General features: G+C 49.7%; 1 protein-coding gene across 2 annotated transcripts in view; it reads right to left on the reverse strand.

The window, feature by feature from the left end:
- LOC134969663 (C-signal-like) overlaps positions 1–23,915 on the reverse strand; it is a 105,891-nt gene continuing 81,976 nt past the window's right edge. For both annotated transcript variants that reach the window (XM_063945752.1, XM_063945753.1), the window contains 2 exons: positions 8,759–8,869; positions 1–186 (listed from right to left, as the gene is read on the reverse strand). In XM_063945752.1, coding sequence (XP_063801822.1) covers positions 73–186; positions 8,759–8,869 — 225 coding nt within the window. In that variant the 3' untranslated portion in view covers positions 1–72. The remainder of the gene's footprint in view (positions 187–8,758; positions 8,870–23,915) is intronic.

Raw genomic sequence — 23,915 nt, forward strand, 5'->3', positions numbered from 1 at the left:
TGCAGGAAAACCTGTTTTTATTACCAAATACAGGTGATGACTAAGTTATTTGTAACATCTTCTATATTGGCATCACCAGGGGATGGTGTTCCCTTGCCAATCCACAAACGTCCCGCTGTGTTCCTCACCGAGGGAAGAAATTATTTTCATCATGGCGCCGACACTGTCTGATTTTGTCAGCGGTGCCTGAAACGCAAAATCCAGAAACATATAAACATGATATTGTAAATTTAAGAGAAATCTACTTACAGAGACACGGGGTGCGCTGCGAGGCCACCTCCCTGCGTGCTGTGACCATGTCCCTTTGTGCGTGGCCACTGGAATTCCGGGGCTCTTTTAGAGCCAGAGTCCATCCCTGTATGAGCGGGAGGCTGGAGGAATGGGCTTGGGGTAAAAAGGAAGGCTGAGGGACTCCTGGACCCAGGTGGTAGTTATAGCTCTAATGAGGCCGTGGAGGCTTTTCCAGTAGACATGGAATTTACGGCAACCACCGGATGTGTAGCAGGATGCCTTGCTGAACACCGGAGCACCAACACAGATCAGAGGGGGCAGGAGAGACGGGTGGTGACCAAATACCGTCAAGTAAAGAGTGTTGGGTATGGTATCCCGGCGGTCAGCATACTGACGCCGGATCCTGGCCGATAGAATTCCGGCAGGGGGACAAGCGCAATGAAGCCCCTTGCGGGCTCGCTGCACTGACTACAGATTCTATTCCCACTCTATGGGTGTCTTGGACACCCACGAGTGAGAATAGCCCTTGGCCCCCTGCCGTCTGGTATCCCAGCCGCCGGGATAGTAACTACATCCTAATAAAAGAGCTTAAAAAGGAATTCTCCTTAATTAACAGAGCTTTCCGCTAGCTCGGTGCAGGGTAACCTATAGCCATATATGTTTCTCCTTCATCCACTAGGGGCCACTGGAGCGTAGTTACAATGGGGAATAGTAGGCAGTAATTGGGAGCTGGCACTTTAAAAAAAAATTCTAACCCTGTGGCTAGCTCCTCCCCTACTATCTCCCCTCCAAGCCAGTCTTAGTTTAGTGCCCAAGGGAGCTGGTTCACTTGGGTTTAGCTGAAGAAATTTTTTCTTTATTATTTTATTTTTCTTCACACACACGCACAGACTGGCAGCTCTGCCACTGCCAGTCTGCACCGTGGGAGCTGCCGGCGGGGTCCCATCGCAGCTGCGTGCGGCTCGGGATGGGCCCCGGCTGAGGGAGACACTGAGCTCTCCTGAGTTGGCGGACACCGCTGCGTGCGGCGCGTGTCGGGACCACTCCATCCAGCAGAAGATTACGGCAGCGGTGAGTATCTGACGGCCAGACACCGCTGCGTGCGGCGTGTGTCGGGGCCACCCTCCACCACTGAAAGGTGTGTATATCCCCCCCCACCCAGACTGTTGGGATGAAGGGGTGACAGGGGGGTTCTGAAGAATTGATTTTAACATTGGTGACTACAGCACCCTAACAACCCCCCCCCCCCCCCCCCTCGGATTATTATTATTAATTTTTTATTTATTTAAAAAAAAAGTAACAGCGCTGTGCCGCGCTCCCGCTCGCCCGCCCGCCAGCCGCCCGCTCTCCTCACTGCTCGGATCCCCGCCAGCGCGGCTCACAGAGCCGCTACAGGGATCCGACATATGCATTGCAGTTTTAAATTTGGCGTCGTCAAGGAGGGGGGCGGGGCTTAATCCCGCACTGCGCGCCCGGAAGTACAGCGCGCCGGGGACCCGTTCTTTTCCTGTCAGCAGCGCGGGACGGAGGCCACACGACCACAGCAAAAGTAGTTACAGTGGGGAAGGGGGGCACTCGGGGGCACTACAGGTACAATATTTGTTTGTTGCAGCCTGTCACTGCACACAGTATCGCGCAGGACAGATCGGCTGCTGTGGCTGAATTCTTTTCCATGCTTCCCTCCCCTCCCTCCCATTCTGCCTATTGCTGTCTTCCTGTGGGGGAAGGGTATCAAGTTTAGGTGCTGCCATGGCCACTAAAGGCTCCAAGGCAGCTCAAAAGCAGGGTCAGGTTTTAGGTGAGGAGTCACAGCAATCAGCTCAGCCCTCCTCAGAACCCCAGAGCGCCCCGACATGGACGACACAACTCACAGAGGTGATGTCCCTGCTGACTGGGGAACTTAAAGCCTCTCGGAAAGATAGAGAGGCGGCCCAGTTCCGACAGCTTGTCCCGGTACCGGCGCCAGAACCTGCATGGGCAGTCTCATTGGCAAAGTCAGTGGAAGGGCTTTCCAGGGCTGTAATACCTTCCCAAGCCCCGTCCTTTAGTCCCCCCCAACAGGCTGCAAAAAAGAGATTGCTAGCCTCGGTGTTACAGGACTTTGACGATGATATGCCTCAATTAGATGAGGCGGGGGTAGATGTACAGGATATACAGGATGTAGATATCCAGGATACTGACTATCAGGTATATGGGGACTCTGAACCAGTAGCACAGGGTATAGAGGCTCTTATTACTGCTATTCGCTCAGTGTTACAGGTGGAGGAGACGGAAGACATCTTACGCCCTTCAAGGTTTGGCACCGACCAATACCTGCCGGTGACTTTTCCAGTTTCGGAGGAGCTTGATGCTCTTATAACAACAGCCTGGAAGCATCCAGACGCGAAATTTCAGGTATCAAGAAAAATGTTGTCTTCCTATCCTTTTCCCGCAGATAGCAGAACGCGCTATGAGAACTCTCCGATCGTGGATCCTTCGGTGTCTCATCTGTCCAAAAAGACGGTCCTGCCTGTTCCGGGGGCAACTTCTCTTAAGGAGGCGTCAGATAGGAAGTTGGAGTCTACCTTAAAGAATATTTTCTCTGCGGCAGGGGTTTTGCAGCGCCCGGCGCAGGTAGGTTGTTGGGTCAACAAGGCAATCGAAGCTTGGGCGGAACAATTGTCCTCTGGAATTCGTGATGAATTACCGGCGGATCAATTGATAGACTTGGCAGAACACATCCGTGAATCAGCCCTTTATCTTTGCGAAGCGTCCAAGGACATAGGTGTTCTTGGAGCTAGAATTTCCGCTTTAACAATTGCGGCCCGCAGAGCGCTATGGCTCCGGCATTGGCATGCGGATACGGAATCCAAAAGGGCGGCAGAGGCGTTACCCTTTACGGGTGAGGTTCTGTTTGGTAAGGATCTGGATGCCTGGATCTCTACGGCCACGGGGGGTAGGTCGTCTTATCTTCCTTCTGCTGCTCCAGCCGCTCGCAGACCATATAGCGGTCCCTCTTTTCGATCCTTTCGTGCCCCTTCCAGGTTTCGAGGACAGGCCAGGGGTGGAGCTTCTACCTTCCGTGGCCATAGAGGTAGAGGCGGCGGCAGGGGTAGAGGTTCCGCAGCCTCAGCCCAGTCAGACGTTAAGTCTTCTGGCACTGCCACCGCATGACGGGCCTTCCTCCCACCTGGGAGATCACAGGGTGGGAGCTCGTTTGTGGGATTTCAAGGAGGTCTGGATACAGTCCTGCCCAGATGCTTGGGTCCGGGATCTCATCACTTGCGGTTACAAGCTCGTATTTCAGGAACAACCACCCCAGCGGTTCTTTACCACGGGTTTGCCAGTTTCCGACAACCGGGGAGTTGCCTTACAGACCGCGGTCCAGAAGCTTCTGTCTGCAAGGGTTGTGATCCCTGTTTCCTCGCATCATCGAAAACAGGGCTATTACTCAAGCCTGTTTCTAGTACCGAAGCCGGACGGCTCAGTCAGACCAATCCTGAACTTGAAAGATCTCAATCCGTATTTGAAGGTGTTCAAGTTCAAGATGGAGTCCCTCCAGTCTGTTATTGCGGGGTTGGAAAAAAACGAGTTTCTGGCATCCTTAGACATCAAGGACGCATACTTACATGTTCCCATTTGGCCTCCTCACCAGGCCTTTCTCCGGTTCGCAATACAGGACGCTCATTTACAGTTCCAGGCCCTTCCTTTCGGTCTCTCTTCTGCCCCCAGAGTGTTCACAAAGATCATGGCGGTCATGATGGCCCTGCTTCGGAAGCAGGGTGTGACCATTGTTCCCTATCTGGACGATCTGCTAATAAAAGCAAGCTCAGCAGAACGGTTACTTCAGAATATCCGGATGACACAGGACCTTCTGATCCGACACGGGTGGGTCCTGAATTTTCCGAAGTCTCACTTATGCCCCGCACAACGACTGTTGTTTCTGGGAATGATTCTCGACACAGTCCATCAGAGGGTTTTCCTTCCGCGGGACAAGATACTTTCTCTGCAGACACTGGTAAGACTGGTCCTTCAACACCGTCGGGTGTCAGTATATCTGTGCATTCGCCTGCTGGGAAAGATGGTAGCAGCGTTCGAGGCTCTTCCGTACGGTCGCTTCCACTCTCGACCTTTTCAGCTATGTCTTCTAAATCAATGGTCAGGATCTCATCTGTTCCTTCATCAGCGGGTGACGCTATCTCCAAAGGCACGGTCATCACTGCTCTCGTGGCATTAATCGACACATCTGTTAGAAGGAAGACGGTTCGGCATATGGGATTGGACTCTCCTCACCACGGACGCCAGTCTGCGAGGCTGGGGAGCAGTGACCCTGGGACATCAGTTTCAGGGGCGCTGGTCAATCCACGAATCCGCTCTCCACATAAACATCCTCGAACTAAGGGCAGTGTACAACGCCCTGCTGCAGGCACATCACCTCCTGCGAGGTCGAGCGGTCAGAGTTCAGTCCGACAACGCCACGACGGTAGCATACATCAACCGTCAGGGCGGCACTCGCAGCCGCGCAGCGATGAGGGAAGTCACCAACATCCTTCTCTGGGCGGAGAAGTATGCCCTGTCCTTCTCGGCAATATTCATTCCGGGAGTGGACAATTGGGAAGCCGACTATCTAAGCCGGCAGGACATGCACCCGGGAGAATGGTCACTACATCCCCAGGTGTTTTGGCAACTGGTCCGCCGGTGGGGAAAACCACAGATCGATCTCATGGCGTCCCGCCTGAACCATCAGTTGCCTCTTTACTACTCTCGGACGAGGGACCCGGCGGCGGCGGGCGTGGATGCTCTCACGGCTCCTTGGAATTTCCAGTTTGTTTACCTCTTTCCTCCGTTCCCGCTGTTGCCGAAGGTTCTGCAACGCATCAAGAGAGAAGACGCTCTGGTTCTCCTAGTGGCTCCAGATTGGCCACGCAGGGTTTGGTACTCCGCTCTACATCTGTTGTCGGTGGCCGAGCCTTGGACCCTACCACTACGAGACGACCTTCTACAACAGGGTCCTTTTTGTTATCCAGACTTACGCAGGCTACGTTTGACGGCGTGGCTGTTGAGAAAGCCATCTTGACAAGGAAGGGGATTCCTCGTACAGTTATACCTACTATGCTTCGGGCTAGAAAGTCGGTTACATCTTCTCACTACTACCGCATTTGGAAGGCTTATGTAGCATGGTGTGAACGTCGAGAATATTCTCCTTCCGTGTATAGCTTAGCCCGTCTTCTCCGTTTTTTGCAGGCGGGTTTTTCAGCAGGCCTAAGACTGGGCTCACTAAAAGTGCAGGTCTCTGCTCTTTCGGTTTACTTCCAGAAACGGTTAGCCTTGCTGCCTGAGGTTCAGACCTTCTTTCAGGGGGTTCTTCGAATACAGCCTCCCTTCCGTCCTCCGACAGCGCCATGGGACCTCAGTCTGGTCCTGTCCTTTCTGCAGTCTTCATTGTTTGAGCCCCTGGAATCAGTAGAGATAAAATATCTCACCTGGAAGGTGGTTCTGCTCCTGGCGCTGGCTTCAGCTAGACGAGTGTCAGAACTAGGGGCTCTCTCTTGCAGGTCTCCTTACCTGGTGTTTCATGCGGATAGGGCCGAGCTTCGTACTCGTATGTCCTTTCTACCAAAAGTGGTGTCTGATTTTCACATCAATCAGCCGCTTGTAGTACCGGCCCTCTCAGGGGACTCTCCGGATGTGAGATCATTGGACGTTGTAAGAGCGCTCAAGATCTATGTGGATAGGACTTCGGCTATTCGGAAGTCTGATTCCTTATTTGTGCTGTACGACGCTGCCCGCCGTGGTTGGCCGGCCTCTAAGCAGACCTTGTCTCGATGGATTTGACTAACCATCAGACAAGCTTATTTGGCGGCTTCTCGGGAACCTCCATCTTCCATTTCAGCACACTCCACACGCTCTGTGGGACCTTCTTGGGCGGCTGCCCGGGGGGGTCTCTATGACTACTTTATGTCGGGCGGCTACTTGGTCCGGCCGTCATACGTTTGTCAAATTCTACAAGTTTGACACTTTTGCGGCCTCTGCATCTCACTTTGGCCGAGCGGTTTTACAGGACTCTCAGCGTTCTGGGAGCTCTGGGACGTCCCCATTGTAACTACGCTCCAGTGGCCCCTAGTGGATGAAGGAGAAATCAGGATTTTGGTACTTACCGATAAATCCCTTTCTCCGATTCCACAGGGGCCACTGGACGCCCGCCCAGCGCTGTTCCTCGTTGTTTTTTGCTTAACGGTTTGCGGTTCAATTAATGACCGCTTGTTGAGTTCAGGTTATCCTGTTTATTATTAGGTTCGATTCCAGGGTTAGTTTGGGTTATCCTGGTTGAGTAGACGTCAATAACCTCCTCTACCTTATGGTTTTCTCTATTACAGCTCTCCTTGGGCAGAGTTTTACGTAGACTGGCTTGGAGGGGAGATAGTAGGGGAGGAGCTAGCCACAGGGTTAGAATTTTTTTTTAAAGTGCCAGCTCCCAATTACTGCCTACTATTCCCCATTGTAACTACGCTCCAGTGGCCCCTGTGGAATCGGAGAAAGGGATTTATCGGTAAGTACCAAAATCCTGATTTATATGTTTCTGCCAAGGCAGCTGTAATAAAAGGAGACAGTCATTCCCCACAAATTAATATGTATCAAGAAAATAACCGCGCACAAGCACCTTAGGCCTGAAACATATCTCAGGGACTAAAATCACGTAAAACAGCTGAAAGCATACATTTAATGTACACAAATCTCAGTTCCATGAACAGGATAATTAGCACGTATATAGAGGCCTTACGTCTGCAGACAATGCAAAAGTATCTATCAAGGGTTGATTATGAGAGAAGTGTCTGGTAGAGGGCCGCAATGAGGACCCTGGACGTGTGGCTGTGGTGACAAAATGTCTCAAATGGGAAGTACTTATGGGGGAAAGACTATGGGGTGTATATGAGTGATTGTTGCTTTTGCAAGTATTGGAGGAAGACATAGGCCCTCATTCCGAGTTGATCGCTCGCTAGCAGTTTTTAGCAGCCGTGCAAACGCTAAGCCGCCTCCCACTGGGAGTGTATTTTAGCTTAGCAGAAGTGCGAACAAAAGGATCGCAGTGCAGCTACAAAATAATTTTGTGCAGCTTCAGACCTACTCAGCGATTGCGATCACTTCTGACTATTCAGTTCCTGTTTTGACGTCATACACATGCCCTGCGTTCGCCCAGCCGCGCCCGCATTTTTCCAAGCACGCCTGCGTTTTTCCGATCACTCCCAGAAAACGGTCAGTTGACACCCAGAAACGCCCACTTCATGTCAATCACTCTGCGGCCAACAGTGCGACTGAAAAGCTTCGCTAGACCTGGTGTGAAACTACATCGTTTGTTGTAATAGTACGACGCGAACAACTCAGAATGACCTCCATAGAGGCTACTTCAGATGTGGACGGAGGTGCTATCACTTCCGCGGAAGCAGCAGTGATAGCGCTGTGTGGTAATGCAGCACCAGGCGTCTATTATACGCAGATGCCTTCTGCCGCAGTAGTGATCCGACCTGCGTCCTAGAACGCGGCATCGGATCACTCAGTCACCATTGGGCGGCTTATGGCAGCCATGGTGCTGCGCAAGCTGCATGTCGCAGAGGCCAGAAAATATCCATCTTACAATGGAGATCCCTGACCTCTGCCCTCCCCCTAAACAGCGGCGACACACCTCTGTTTTCACAAATGGAGGCTGTCGCTGCCCCACAGAAGGCAGCAGACTGGAAATCACAGATTGACCAATCTCAGGGTGGTGGCCGTAATCCTAACACTGCATTTCAGACCTATATGCAATAGTGAGATCTTCCAGCAGCTGCCCAGCATGAGAGGGTCTCGGTCAGGATTGGGTACTATAACAATGTCAACTATGGTGGCAGCTTCGTCAAGCTTATTACCATTTAGCAGCAAGTTAAGCAGACTGGAGGAACCAGATGCGGCTCTGCAAACACTGTAGAATAAAGGTCTATGAAGCCATCAGCCCCAGGGGCCGCTGACCTCCGAAGCTGATAATCGCAGGTGGAATCTCCGCTGAGGAGGGGTTATCCAGCTTATTTATGAAGATGTTCAGCAAAGTATATTGTCAGATAACCTAGATCAAGAACTTCATTGTTTCATTGTGTACGGGTACGAAGCCCATTGTGGTTTTGCACTGGTTCTAGTGACGATTCCAATCGCACAGCCGAACGCAAGGAGATTGACAGAAAGAGGGCGTTTCTGGGTGTCATCTGACAGTTTTCTGGGAGTGTTTGGAAAAATGCAGCCGTGGCTGGGCATTTGCTGGGCGGGTATCTGACGTCACTCGTCGCAGCAATCATCGCACAGGATAAGTAACTACAGGGCTGGTCTTGTTTTGCACAAAACGTGTTTGCAGGCGCTCGGCTGCACAGGCGTTCGCACTCCTGCAAAGCGAAAATACACTCCCCCCTGGGCGGCGACTATGCGTTTGCACGGCTGCTAAAAACTACTAGCGAGCGATCAACTCGGAATGACCCCCTTAGTCCTATCTGACAAAGCCGACATGAAATGTTATTAAACTTACCTCATCAGTTCCCATGTCGGTCTTCACCGAGCCAGGATGTATAGCTATAGATATGATGCCATCCTGTTTGTACTCCTCTGAATGGCATCTTGAGAGCATGTTCAGAGCAGCCTGCAAGACAGATTATGAACACAGGACAGGTAATAAGAAGTGCCCCCTACACATGCAGCATATTCATATTCATTCACCTTGCTTACAACAACCTACATCTAATTCCACTTTAATATTGTCCACTGGAGTCTCATATTTTCTACCTCCTCCCACAGAGAGAAACCTCTGGTGCTCATAGGCAATTACAGGACTGAAGCCCATCCTCTGGTCCTCACAGATCCGGCCCTAACCAATGTGATGTTCCAGGTAAGATTATGGTTGGTGCCCCCTAGCACAGCCGCAAGTTCCGCCCGTGACCCAGCAACCCTCTCCCAGCACAACACCCATCACCCAGCAGCACAGATCACAGCAGCCAGCAACCCCCATCACCCGCACCCAAAGCATTCATCATTTTCGTGCCCTGTTCCAGCAACAGCATTGGCGCCTCATATATTAAATAGGGACAGTGCAGGCCAAAGGTGCGTGACCCAAAAAAGGGGTGTGTTTTTGATAGGAAGAGGCGTTGCCACACAATAGTATCCCCAATTCAAATTACGCCACAGTAGTGCAACCTTATTCACATTACATCTCACAGTATTACCTCTTTACCTTATAGATATTATGCCACATAGTAGTCTCCCTTATTCATGTTACGCCACTCAGTATTTCCCCTTTACCTTATACATGTTACGTCACATAGTACTGTCAGTTATTCACATTACGCCACCCCATACTGCACTGTATTCACATTACGCCAGTCCGTAGTGCTCCTTATTCACATTACGCCAGCCTGTAATTCTCCATAATCACATTACGCCTGCATTGCACTGTATTCACATTATGCCAGTCCATAGTACTCCTTATTCACATTACACCAGCCAGGTAATTCTCCATAATCACATTACGCCTGCATTGCACTGTATTCACATTCTGCCAGTCCATAGTACTCCTTATTCACATTACACCAGCCAGGTAATTCTCCATAATCACATTACGCCTGCATTGCACTGTATTCACATTATGCCAGTCCATAGTACTCCTTATTCACATTACACCAGCCAGGTAATTCTCCATAATCACATTACGCCTGCATTGCACTGTATTCATATTATGCCAGTCCATAGTACTCCTTATTCACATTACGCCAGCCAGGTAATTCTCCATAATCGCATTAGGCCACCCCGCATTGCACCGTATTCATATTATGCAAGCCCGTAGTGCTCCATAATCACATTATGCCACCCGGTATTGCTCCTCTCTCATATTACGCAACCCTTTTTTTGGTGCAAGGCCCACCCCCCCTAAAGGATTTTTTTTCTGTGTGCTCCCAAAAGGGGGTGTGGTTTCATGACACGCTCCCTATTCATCACTCTAGTGCAGTGGTTCTCAAACTGTGCGCCGTGGCACCCTTGGGTGCCGCGGGACACTTGCAGGGGTGCCTCAGGTTAGTGGTTCAGGACCAATTCAAGCTATTTATTGTCAATGTATTAGGCAAAACCAGTGCCAGTTGCTGCCCATCGTAAAATATGTGGACAAACAGAAGCAAATCTTGTCCCTCACTACATAAAAGGACGACATATAAGAAACTTTTGGCCTAGGGGTGCCGTTAAAACAATTCTGATACTGTAGGGTGCAGTGATTCAAAAAAGTTTGGGAACCACTGCTCTAGTGGGCATCCTCTCCCGCAGCCACTGCCAGAATGCCATGCGCGAGTAATGCCCTTTACACATTATGGCCCACTAAGTAATGCCCTTTACACATAGGTAATGCCCCTTTAAACATAAGAGGGCAGATGTATTAAGCCTGGAGTAGTGATACGTGGATGGTAATAACGCACCAGCCAGTCAGCTCCTGTCATTTTTAAAAACCCATCATTATTGGCTGGTGCGTTATCACCTTCCACTTATCCATTCTTAATACATCTGCTCCAAAGTACCAACCAGTGTCTGTCATTTTTCAAACACAGCCTGTAGCATGGCAGGAGCTAGTTGGTTGGTACTTTATTTCTGTCCACTTTATCTCTCTCTGAAGGCTTAGTACATATACCCCTTTGTCTCTTCCAAATTCACAGACATGGGGCCTTATTCAGGTTTGTTAGCAAACCAAAAAAGCACACTATTGGGCAAAACCATGTGCACTGCAGGTGGGGCAGATGTAACATGTGCAGAGAGAGAGAGTTAGATTTGGGTGGGGTGTGTTCAAACTAGAGAGGAATCAGAACAGCTCCGAACATGCCTGCAAACGTCATGACAAGCTCGGGAGCAGAACGTCATCATTCCTCGTCGGATTTCTCGCGAGACTTCGAGTGTATAAAGGCTCGAAGTCACGCGCCTCTGCGCCATTTTGCTACACGCTTCCACGCTGCGAGGAGCTCTGCTGTGGGGTGCTGTCAGTCTGTCCTTTTCAGGGCAGGCTGTCAGTCTCTGCTGTCACTGGCCATCAGGGTCTGTCAGGGACAATCAGGCTGTGTCAGTGTGTCCATCACATTGCTCTCAGGGTCTGTCAGGGTCAATCAGGGCTGTGTCAGATGTTCATCACAGTGCTGTCACTCAGTGACCATCAGGGTCTGTCAGGGACAATCAGGCTGTGTCAGTGTGTCCATCACATTGCTATCAGGGTCTGTCAGGGCTGTATCAGTGCGTCCCTCCCAAAAAATAAAACAAAAATCTTTTTCTCTTATGTCCTAGAGGATACTGGAGTTCCATTTAGCACCATGGGGTATAGACGGGTCCACTAGGAGCCATGGGCACTTTAAGAATTTGATATGCCCCTCCTACCAGACTCAGTTTAGAAAATGTGCCCGGAGGAGCCGGTCACGCTTATGGAAGCTCCTGAAGAGTTTTCTGCATTTATTTTATATGTTTGTTATTTTCAGGCAGGGCTGGTTGCCACCAACCTCTTGAAGGGTTAATGGTCCCGTTCCCCGCTGACAGGACACCGAGCTTCTGAGGGTACTATTCGCAAGCCCCACCACGGCGAGCGTACATTCCTGCAGCACGCCGCCACCCCTAACACAGCCAGAAGAAAGAAGAGTGGTGAGTACTAAGCCAGCGTCCCGACTAGTGGGTCGCCGGCCATTATGGCGGCATGAGGGTACACAGACGCACAACTTCTAATCGAGGCGGAATGCGTCTCCAGGCACACTGTACACAACTGCATCTCAGTACACTGTACACAGTACCAACACTGGCAAAAACAGCCTTAAAACGGTTTTCTCTCCATTTTAAACACAAGATTACCTCAGCCAGTATAAAAAAAGCGTGAAGACCGCGCACCATTGAAGGGGCGGGGCCTTCACTATGAGAAGATCCAGCAGCTCACCAGGGCCATTTTCCCTATGCAGTGGACACAGACGCTGGCTGACAGGAACACGCAGCTCCTCCAGAGAGACTCCAGATTACCTCAGCGGTACCAGGGGGTCATAGCAAGGAAGGGGGGAGCGATTATTCGTGTACTAAGGGGGTCATTCCGAGTTGATCGTAGCTGTGCTAAATTTAGCACAGCTACGTTCAGGCACTCAGACATGCGGAGGGACGGCCAGCACAGGGCTAGCCCACCCCGCATGTCAGTGCCGCCCCCCCTTCCCCCCGCAGAAATGCGAAGGCATCGCACAGCAGCGATGCTTTTGCATTTGAGGAGTAACTCAGGGCCAGAGCAGCTCCTGCGGCTGGCCGGGAGAACCTCTTCGCTGCCTCTGGTCACAGCGGCTGCGTGTGATGTCACACAGCCGCTGCTGCCTGCCTCCCGCACGGTCCGGCCATGCCTGCTTTGGCCAGATCGCGCCCCCAAAACGGCGGCCAAATGCCGCCCCCTCCCGCCCTGCGATCGCCTCTGCCTGTCAATCAGGCAGAGGCGATCGCTAGGGAATGACGGTCCGGCGATAAACTGCAGCGAGCAATCGGGTCGGAATGACCCCCTAAGTCCCCTATCAGGGTACTTAGTCTGCGACCCGGCTAAGCTTGGCATTAGCGATAAGGGCTGGCTCCAAGTAACTCAGTCTCTCCCTGAAGGGCTCTTTGTGGGTTGATTGTGTGTGTGTGTGTGTGTGTGTGTGTGTCAGATTTACATTATGTCAGGCAAAGAGTGTGTTTCTTGTTCAGCAGAGGGTTCCTCTTCACCAGGGGGCTCACTACTGGATACTCAGGGCAGTGCACCTTCCCAGAATAGCGGGGCCGAACCGGAGTGGGTTAATTCCATTAAGGGAATGATCTCAAATATTTCTACAAAGCTATCCCGCAATGAGAAAGACGCAATACTTACGACAGACTGTAGATGAGTTTATGAATAGAGACTCCAAACCAGCGTCTCAATCCCCTCCCATTTGTCCGCAAAAACGATCTCTGGCCTATATCCTGCAGTCTGACTCTGACGCTGATGGGTCAGAAATGGAGGAGCGCGAGGTGGATTTGGAGGGTGTAGGGGGGGGGGGGGGGGGGGGATGCTACTCTGTCACAGGGAATAGTGGCTCTTATAGAGGCTATCAGAGATGTTCTGCATATTCCTGGTCAGGTAATAGAGGAGTGTGAGGAATCTTATTTTAAATTTAAATAAAAAAAGAAGAAGTCCTAACTCACTTTTCCTGCATCAAAGGAACTGAATACCCTGTTTGAAGAACCATGCGTTAATCCTGATAAGAAATTTCAAATCCCTAAAAATGTTGCTCTCATCTTTTCCTTTTCCCCTAGAGGGGTGTAGTATGAATGGCCAGCGGCCGGGATCCCGGGGGCCAGCATACCGGCACCAGGATCCCGACCACCGGCATACTGACAGCTGTGCAAGCGCTAATGAGCCCCTTGCGGGCTCGCTGCAGTCGCCATGCTGTGAGCACAGTGGTGCACTACGTACGCCATGCTATTTATTCTCCCTCCGTGGACACCCAAGAGGGAGAAAAGGTGTCGGTATGCGGTCGGGATCCCAGCGCCGGTATGCTGGTCGCCGGGATCCCGGCCAGCGGCATACTGAAGACCACCCGCCTAGAGGATAGGAAAAAAGAAAAAGAAAAAAGGGAAATCCACCGATAGTGGACGCATCAGTCTCTAGGCTGTCACGTAAAACTGTATTGCCGGTTCCTGGTGCAGCCTCCCTAAATGACACGGCTGATTGTAAAATTGAGACTACACTCAAATCATTGTACACAGCTGCTGCGGTGGCCCAGAGATCCACTATTGCATGTGCGTGGATCACAAACGCCATTGCTAGATGGTCAGGTAACCTAATTGAAGGGTTAGATTCCTTGTCTAGGGGGTGGGGGGATGTTGTTTTACTCCTGCAGCATATACTGGACTCTGCAAACTTTATGGTGGAGGCCATAAAAGAGATTGGTTTGCTTAACGCACGCACCGCTGCTATGGCAGTTTCAGAAAGCAGGGGCTTGTGGCTGCACCAGTGGACTGCTGATGCAGACTCCAGCAAAGGTGTGGAAGGCCTGCCATTCACAGGAGAGGCCTTGTTTGGAGACAAACTAGACAAATGGATCTCCAAAGCTACTGCGGGTAAGTCTACGTATCTTCCTTCCACAACTCCCCCAGCCAGGAAAACTTGTTCAGCTTCAAATTTACAGTCCTTTCGGATAGCCAAGTTTAAGGGAAAATCCAGAGGCGCTTCTACGTCTTCAAGAGGTGCAAGAGGTAAACCACGCAAACCAGCAACTGCAGGTGCTCAGGAACAGCGCTCAGGCTCTGCTTCCTCAAAGCCCTAGCATGACGGTGGAGCGCGAGACCTGGAGGGCTGTCAGGTGGGAGCCCGACTAAAATTCTTCAGTCACATCTGGTCAAGTTCATGCCAGGATCCCTGGGTCATAGATCTTATTTCCCAGGGCTACAGACTGGAGTTCCAAGACCTGCCACCTCACAGATTCTTCAAATCAGGCTTACCAGCTTCACAATAGGCAAGTATAACTTTACAGCAGGCCATCCAAAAACTGGTACAGACTCAAGTCATTGTTCCAGTTCCACCTCATCTGCACAACAAGGGATACTATTCCAATTTGTTTGTAGTACAGACACCGGACGGTTCGGTACGACCAATTCTGAACCTCAAGTCCTTGAATCTGTTCTTAAGTGTTCAAGTTCAAGATGGAGTCTCTGAGAGCGGTGATTTCAGGACTGGAGGAAGGGGAATTCCTTGTCTCTCTGGATATCAAGGATGCGTGCCTTCACATTCCGATCTGGCCGCCTCATCAAGCTTATCTCCGGTTTGCACTGCAGGACCGTCACTACCAGTTCCAGGACCTGCCATTTGGTCTCTCCACGGCACCAAGGGTATTCACTAAATTGATGGCAGAGATGATGTTTTTCCATCACAAGCAGGGAGTAAACATAATTCCATACCTAGAAGATCTCCTGATAAAAGTACCGTCCAGGGAAAGGTTGCTGGACAGCATTGGTCTCTCAACCAAACTCCTCCAGGATCACGGGTGGATTCTGAACCTTCTGAAATCTCACCTAGAGCCAACACGGTGGCTCCCATTCCTGGGAATGATACTGGACATGGAGTCACAGAAAGTGTTCCTTCCGTTTGAAAAGGCATTGGTAATCCAGTCGATGGTTCAGGATGTCCTGAAGCCAACCCAGATATCGGTGCATCTATGCATTCGACTTCTGGGGGAAATAGTGGCCTCTTACGAGGCGCTTCAATATGGAAGGTTTCACGCAAGACCCTTCCAGCTCGATCTGTTGGACAGATGGTCCGGATTGCATCTTCACATGCACCAGAGGATCCGTCTGTTGCCAAAAGCCAGGATCTCCCTTCTGTGGTGGTTACAGATTTCTCACCTAATCGAGGGTCGGAATTCAGGACTGGATCCTGTTAACCACGAACGCCAGTCTCAGAGGTTGGGGAGCAGTCACCCAGGGGGTGCAGTTTCAAGTCAGGAAGTCACCCTTCCAATCAACATTCTGGAACTCAGGGCCATATACGGGATCGGTATGAAATACCTCCAATCAAAATCCCGACGTTCAAAATCCCGACACCAATTGACCGATGGTCAAAATACCGACAAGGTCAAAATACCGACATGGACAAAATACCGACATTTAAAATACCGACAAGGTCAAAATACCGACATGTAAAATGCCGACAGGTCAAAATACAGACATGCATTTTTTTATGTTTTTTTGTGTGTATGTCGACATAAATCAACATGGACACCATATAAAGTGTACCGCTGCGCTCGCCATGCTTCGGGCACACTATTATATTCCCCCTCCAGGTCCACTGGGATGGTAAAGTATGAACAAGTCGGTTTCAATGAAAAAAATCATGAAAAACTCATGTCGGTATTTTGACCTGTCGGCATTTTACATGTCGGTATTTTGACCTTGTCGGTATTTTAAATGTCGGTATTTTGTCCATGTCGGTATTTTGACCTTGTCGGTATTTTGACCATCGGTCAATTGGTGTCGGGATTTTGAACGTCTGTATTTTGATTGGAGGTAAACTGACTGCATCCCCCATATACAACGCCCTTCTGCAGGCCTCTTATCTTCTTCAGGATCGGGCCATTCAGGTCCGGTTCTACAATGTGACGGCAGTAAAGTACATAAACCGACAGGGCGGAACAAAAAGCAGAGCAGCGATGTCAGAGGTGTCAAGAATTCTCCTCTGAGCAGAAAAAAACGCAGTGGCATTGTCAGCGGTCTTCATTTTGGGAGTAGACAACTGGGAAGCAGACTTCCTCAGCAGATACAACCTGCACCCGGGAAAGTGGGGCATTCACCCGGAAGTGTTCAGGTGCTTGACACGCCGGTGGGGATATCCACAAAATAGACATGATGGCCTCTCGTCTCAACAAGAAGCTCAAGTGGTATTGTTCCTGGTCGAGAGACCCACAGGCAGTGGCGGTAGACGCTCTGACGACTCCATGGGTCTATCAGCTGGTGTACGTCTTTCCTCCACTTCCTATGATCCCAAAAATTCTCAATAGAATAAAAAGGGAAAAAAGGTTCAAGCAATACTCATTGCTCCAGACTGGCCAAGAAGGGCCTGGTATGCGGAGCTTCTGGAGATGCTCCTCGAAGACCCGTGGCCTCTACCTCTTCACGTGGATTCTTCTGCAACAGGGCCCGTTTGTCTATCAGGACTTACCGCGGCTACGTTTGACGGCATGGAAGTTGAACGGCTGATTCTAGCCAGAAGAGGGATCCCTAAAAAAGTTATCCCGACTGTGATCCAAGCCAGGAAGGGAGTAACGTCTAAACATTACCACCGTATTTGGAAGAAATTAGTCTCTTGGTGTGAAAGCAGAACTTATTCTGCGGTGGAATTCCACCTGTGATGTTTCCTGCTTTTTCTGCAGGCAGGTGTGGATGTGTGGGCCTACATCTGGGATCCATAAAGGTCCAGATTTCGGCCTTGTCCATTTTCTTTTAGAAACAATTGGCTTCTCTCCCTGAGGTCCAGACGTTTTTGAAAGGTGTTCTGCGCATCCAACCTCCCTTTGTGCCTCCCACAGCACCTTGAAATCTCAATTTGGTGCTGCAGTTCCTCCAATCGGACTAGTTTGAACCATTACAGGACGTGGACGTAAAATATATTAGGTGGAAGACAGTCACACTGTTGGCCTTGGCTTCAGCAAGACGCGTGTCAGAGCTGGGGCTGTGTCTCACAAGAGCCCCTATTAAATTTTCCATGAAGAAAGAGCTGAACTCAGAACTCGTCCGCAATTTCTTCCAAAAGTGGTGTCTGCGTTTCACATCAACCAACCTATTGTGATTCTGGTTCTCACCGACAATTCTGCTACTTCAAAGTCTTTGGATGTTGTGAGTGCTTTGAAGATATACGTATAAAGGACAGCTCATCACAGGAAATCCAACTCGCTGTTCGTTCTATATGATCCCAATAAAATTGGGTGTCCTGCTTCAAAGCAGACAATTGCACACTGGATCAGGCTCACTATCCAGCATGCTTATTCCACGGCAGGTTTGCCGGGTCCAAAATCTGTACAGGCCCACTCTACTAGGTCGGTGGGTTCTTCCTGGGTGGCTGCCTGGGTTGTCTTGGCTTTACAGCTCTGCTGAGCTGCTACTTGGTCTAGTTCGAACACGTTTGCCAAATTCTACAAGTTCGATACTTTGGCCTCTGAGGACCTTCAGTTTGGTCAATCAGGTCTGCAGGAACCTCAGCACTCTCCCACCCGGTTTGGGAGCTTTGGTACATCCCCATGGTACTAAATGGAACCCCAGTGTTCTCTAGGATGTAAGAGAAAATAGGATTTTAATTACCTACCGGTAAATCCTTTTCTCGTAGTCTGTAGAGGATACTGGGCGCCCGCCCGGTGCTTCGTTCTTCCTGCACTGTTACTTGGTTGAATATTGTTGGTTCAGCTGTTCCTGTTTAAAGTTGGGTTAACATAGCTTTCCTCTGGTCTGTGTGTGCTGGTTCGGAATCTCACCACTATCGTTATCTATCCTTCTCTCAAAGTATGTCCGTCTCCTCGGGCACAGTTTCCTAGACTGAGTCTGGTAGGAAGGGCATAGAGGGAGGAGCCAGCCCACTCTATCAAATTCTCAAAGTGCCCATGGCTCTTAGTGGACCCGTCTATACCCCATGGTACTAAATGGAACCCCAGTATCCTCTACGGACTACAAGAAAAGGATTTACCGGTAGGTAATTAAAATCCTATTTTTTGTTGTTGCTTTTTTACATTGTTTGTTGTGTGCAAAATGAATGCACACTAGTACCCCATAGTTACTTGTATTTAGTACCATGTGTTAAAGCGGTCTGACAACGCAGTGTGGCACAATCTGCTTCCCCCAAAAAAAATCAAAATAATTGTTTGTTGTGTGCGCTGCACCGCTGATTTGTGAATTGTGATCTGTGAATTTAAAAACGGATATCAATCAGTTTACTGAACCAAATACTAGCGCTCCAGCTGCTTCCACTAGTCATGATGCTGATTTAATGTCATCTAGTACTGAAGCTGATGCTCAAAGGCATAGAGAGTTTACACAACTGGTAAAGAAAAAAAGACCTCAAGCAGTAAGAAAAAGAAAGTTGGTTCATGCAGAAAAACTTAAAATTGCCAACATGCCCTTCATATCACGCAGTGGCAAGGAAAACCTCAGGGCTTGGCCTATATTTATGACTGATGATTCTGCAACTGTTAGTGAGGCATCTTCTGCCTCTCCTAACAATAAAAGTCCTTGTCACTTTGACTTTAGAGGCGTAAAAAAAAAAAAAAACCTGAAAACCACTAAGGCAGCAAAACAAACTGTGCGAACTTCAGAAACAGAAATTTAATCCCTGAAACAGAAATCCCTGAGGAGAGCCCAGTTGCGTCCCCAAATCCTATGTGCGAGCCTAAACTCAGAGAAGCTGCCTTCCACCGTTACTGCTCCCTCTGTACGTGTGGAGATGAGCAGCATAAGTATTGCTGGTGACCTAGCTGTTGAAGATGCCTCCGTGGAGATACAAGAGGATGAGGGGGGTATTTGTGTAGCAGACGATGGCATTAATGAGGATCTTGAGGATAAGAATGAGGATGTTGTGTGTATAAGTTAGTCACAAGTGGAAGCATCTGTTGGCCATGATAAGAGCCATTGTCATGCCTGGGCATTGGACCAACAAATCTACCTTCTATGTGTGGAATTATTTTCACCCAAATCCTGACATTTGTCAAGCCATCTGTAGCCTTTGTGGAAACAACATAAGTAGAGGTAGGGATGTTAAGCATTTAGGAACCTCCACCCTATAACGTCATCTGCAGCGAGCTCATGGCCGGTGTAAGGTGTCAGAAACTGGTGCTAAGAAAATAACAAGCAGTCCAGCAGTAAATGTCTATCTTCTCTGTACTAGAACCCAGCACCTGTGATCTCCACCACCAACACCTTCTTCCTCAAACTCAACCTCCTCAGTTTTGACCAGAGATGGTCGTGAAACCAATTTGTTAATACTAGGTGGATCCTCCCCTTTCCAGGATTCCGCAGAAGAATCCATAAGCGCAAGGCCTGTGGATGCTGGTTCTGCTGCTGCTGCTGGGGGTAGTTCATCATCCCAGAAGTGGACCAAGAAAACTGCTAGTACTAGTAGTATTTCCCCCAAACAATTGACTGTTTAGCAATGATTGGCAAAGAGAAACAAATATGTCAGTTCTCACCCAGTCTCACAGTGTATCACTGACGCCATGACTGTTTGGATAGTAACAGTTCTGAATCCAATATCTGCCATCAGTTGAGTGCGCTTTACACAGTTAATGGAGGCCGCGTGTCCACAGTAACAAATTCGATCTCTGTTCCATTTCACCAGAAAGGCTATTCCTCGGCTGTACCAGGACATTAAGAAAAACTTCATTCACGGCCTAAAAAATGCCATTGTAGCCAAAGCCCACCTAACCAGATATGTGGACAAGCGGGAGTGGGCAAACTAAAGATTATATGAGTGTGACAGCCCACTGGGTAGTTGAATCACCTTTAGCAGTAGCAGTACTATCTAGCAAATATCGCCAGCTCATTCAAAGGCAGGCTACTCTGTATCACCGGCTTTACTAAGAGGCATACCTCTGACAACCTCTTATAGAAACTAAGGGATCTGATAGTGACATGGCTCAACCCACTTGGACACTCCTCAGGATTTGTAATTTTGGATAATGCTAATAATATTGTGAAAGCATTACAGCTGGGTGAATTCCAACACATCCCTTGTTTTGCTCACACGATAAATCTGGTGGTTCAGCGGTTTTAAAAAAATTACAGGGCCGTGCAAGAGATGCTGTCTGTGGCCCGAAAGATTTTGGGGCATTTTCGGCATTCCTATTGCAGCAGCTGCAAGAAGAGTAGAATCTGCCCTTCCATCATCTGAAGCAAGAGGTGGTGACAAGGTGGAACTCCACCCTTCATATACTTCAGCGGACGGAGGAGCAACAGAAAGCCATTCATAGCTATACAACAAGCAATGACTTTGGGAGAGGAGGGGGTGGTATCTACAGTACCTCAGCCCAGCACACTGGAAATTACTTTCTCTAACGTCCTAAGTGGATGCTGGGGACTCCGTAAGGACCATGGGGAATAGCGGCTCCGCAGGAGACTGGGCACATCTAAAGAAAGCTTTAGGACTATCTGGTGTGCACTGGCTCCTCCCCCTATGACCCTCCTCCAAGCCTCAGTTAGATCTCTGTGCCCGAACGAGAAGGGTGCACACTAGGGGCTCTCCTGAGCTTCTTAGTGAAAGTTTTAGATTAGGTTTTTTATTTTCAGTGAGACCTGCTGGCAACAGGCTCACTGCATCGAGGGACTAAGGGGAGAAGAAGCGAACTCACCTGCGTGCAGAGTGGATTGGGCTTCTTAGGCTACTGGACATTAGCTCCAGAGGGACGATCACAGGCCCAGCTTGGATGGGTCCCAGAGCCGCGCCGCCGGCCCCCTTACAGAGCCAGAAGGCAGAAGAGGTCCGGAAAATCGGCGGCAGAAGACGTCCTGTCTTCAACAAGGTAGCGCACAGCACTGCAGCTGTGCGCCATTGCTCTCAGCACACTTCACACTTCGGTCACTGAGGGTGCAGGGCGCTGGGGGGGGGCGCCCTGAGACGCAATAAAAACACCTTGGATGGCAAAAAAATGCATCACATATAGCTCCTGGGCTATATGGATGCATTTAACCCCTGCCAGAATCCATAAAAAAGCAGGAGAAAAGTCCGCGAAAAAGGGGCGGAGCCTATCTCCTCAGCACACTGGCGCCATTTTCCCTCACAGCTCCGTTGGAGGGAAGCTCCCTGTCTCTCCCCTGCAGTCACTACACTACAGAAAGGGTTAAAAAAAGAGAGGGGGGCACTAATTGGGCGCAGTATTAACTATACAGCAGCTATAAGGGGAAAAACACTTATATAAGGTTATCCCTGTATATATATAGCGCTCTGGTGTGTGCTGGCAAACTCTCCCTCTGTCTCCCCAAAGGGCTAGTGGGGTCCTGTCCTCTATCAGAGCATTCCCTGTGTGTGTGCTGTATGTCGGTACTTTTGTGTCGACATGTATGAGGAGAAAAATGATGTGGAGACGGAGCAGATTGCCTGTAATAGTGATGTCACCCCCTAGGGGGTCGACACCTGAGTGGATGAACTGTTGGAAGGAATTACGTGACAGTGTCAGCTCTGTATAAAAGACAGTGGTTGACATGAGACAGCCGGCTACTCAGCTTGTGCCTGTCCAGACGTCTCATAGGCCGTCAGGGGCTCTAAAGCGCCCGTTACCTCAGATGGCAGATATAGACGCCGACACGGATACTGACTCCAGTGTCGACGGTGAAGAGACGAATGTGACTTCCAGTAGGGCCACACGTTACATGATTGAGGCAATGAAAAATGTTTTACACATTTCTGATAATACGAGTACCACCAAAAAAAAGGGGTATTATGTTCGGTGAGGGAAAACTACCTGTAGTTTTCCTGATTCTGAGAAATTAAATGAGGTGTGTGATGATGCGTGGGTTTCCCCCGATAACAACGGATAATTTCTAAAATGTTATTGGCATTATATCCTTTCCCGCCAGAGGTTAGGGTGCGTTGGGAAACACCCCCTAGGGGGGATAAAGCGCTCACACGCTTGTAAGGGCTCTACCTTCGCCTGAGATGGCCGCCCTTAAGGATCCTGCTGATAGAAAGCAGGAGGGTATCCTAAAAGGTATTTACACACATACTGGTGTTATACTGCGACCAGCAATCGCCTCAGCCTGGATGTGCAGTGCTGGGTTGGCGTGGTCGGATTCCCTGACTGAAAATATTGATACCCTAGATAGGGACAGTATATTTTTGCCTATAGAGCATTTAAAAGATGCATTTTTATATATGCGTGATGCACAGCGGAATATTTGCCGACTGGCATCAAGTCTAAGCGCGTTGTCCATTTCTACCAGTAGAGGGTTATGGACACGTCAGTGGTCAGGTGATGCGTATTCCAAACGGCATTTGGAAGTATTGCTTTATTAAGGGAGGAGTTATTTGGGGTCGTTCTTTCAGACCTGGTGGCCACGGCAACAGCTGGGAATTCCACGTTTGTACCCCAGGTCGCCTCTCAACATGAGAAGACGCCGTATTATCAGGCGCAGTCTTTTCGTGGACAAGCGGGCAAAAGGTTCCTCATTTCTGCCCTGTGACAGAGGGAGAGGAAAAAGGCTGCAGAAATCAGCCAGTTCCCAGGAACAGAAACCCTCTCCCGCCTCTGCCAAGCCCTCAGTATACGCTGGGGCTTTACAAGCAGAATCAGGCACGGTGGGGGGCCCGTCTCAATGAATTTCAGCGCGCAGTGGGCTCACTCGCAAGTAGACCCCTGGATCCTTCAGGTGATATCTCAGGGGTACAAATTAGAATTCGAGACGTCTCCCCCTCGCCGTTTCCTAAAGTCGGCTTTACCGATGTCTCCTTCTGACAGGGAGACAGTTTTGGAAGCCATTCACAAGCTGTATTCCCAGCAGGTGAAAATCAAGATACCCCTCCTGCAACAGGGAACGGGGTATTATTCCACACTGTTGTGGTACCGAAGCCGGACGGCTCGGTGAGACCGATTCTAAATCTAAAATCTTTGAACACTTACGTACAGAGGTTCAAATTCAAGATTGAGTCACTCAGAGCAGTGATTGCGAACCTGGAAGAAGGGGACTACATGATGTCTCGGGACATCAAGGATGCTTACCTTCATGTCAAAATTTACCCTTCTCACCAAGGGTACCTCAGGTTTATGGTACAGAACTGTCACTATCAGTTCAGACGCTGCCGTATGGATGGTACACGGCACCCCGGGTCTTTACCAAGGTAATGGCCGAAATTATGATATTCCTTCGAAGGAAGTGAATTTTAGTTATCCCTTCCTTGGACAATTCCCTGATAAGGGTAAGATCCAGGGAACAGTTGGAGGTCGGTGTAGCACTATCTCAGGTAGTGTTGCGGCAGCACGATTGGATTCTCAATATTCCAAAATCGCACCTGGTTCCGACGACGTGTCTTCTGTTCCTAGGGATGATCCTGGACACAGTCCAGAAAAAGGTGTTTCTCCCGGAGGAGAAAGCCAGGGAGTTATCCGAGCTAGTCAGGAACCTCCTAAAACCGAGCCAAGTCTCAGTGCATCAATGCACAAGGGTTCTGG

The sequence above is a fragment of the Pseudophryne corroboree genome, chromosome 11 (genome assembly GCF_028390025.1).
Source record: "Pseudophryne corroboree isolate aPseCor3 chromosome 11, aPseCor3.hap2, whole genome shotgun sequence".
Lineage (NCBI taxonomy): Eukaryota > Metazoa > Chordata > Amphibia > Anura > Myobatrachidae > Pseudophryne > Pseudophryne corroboree.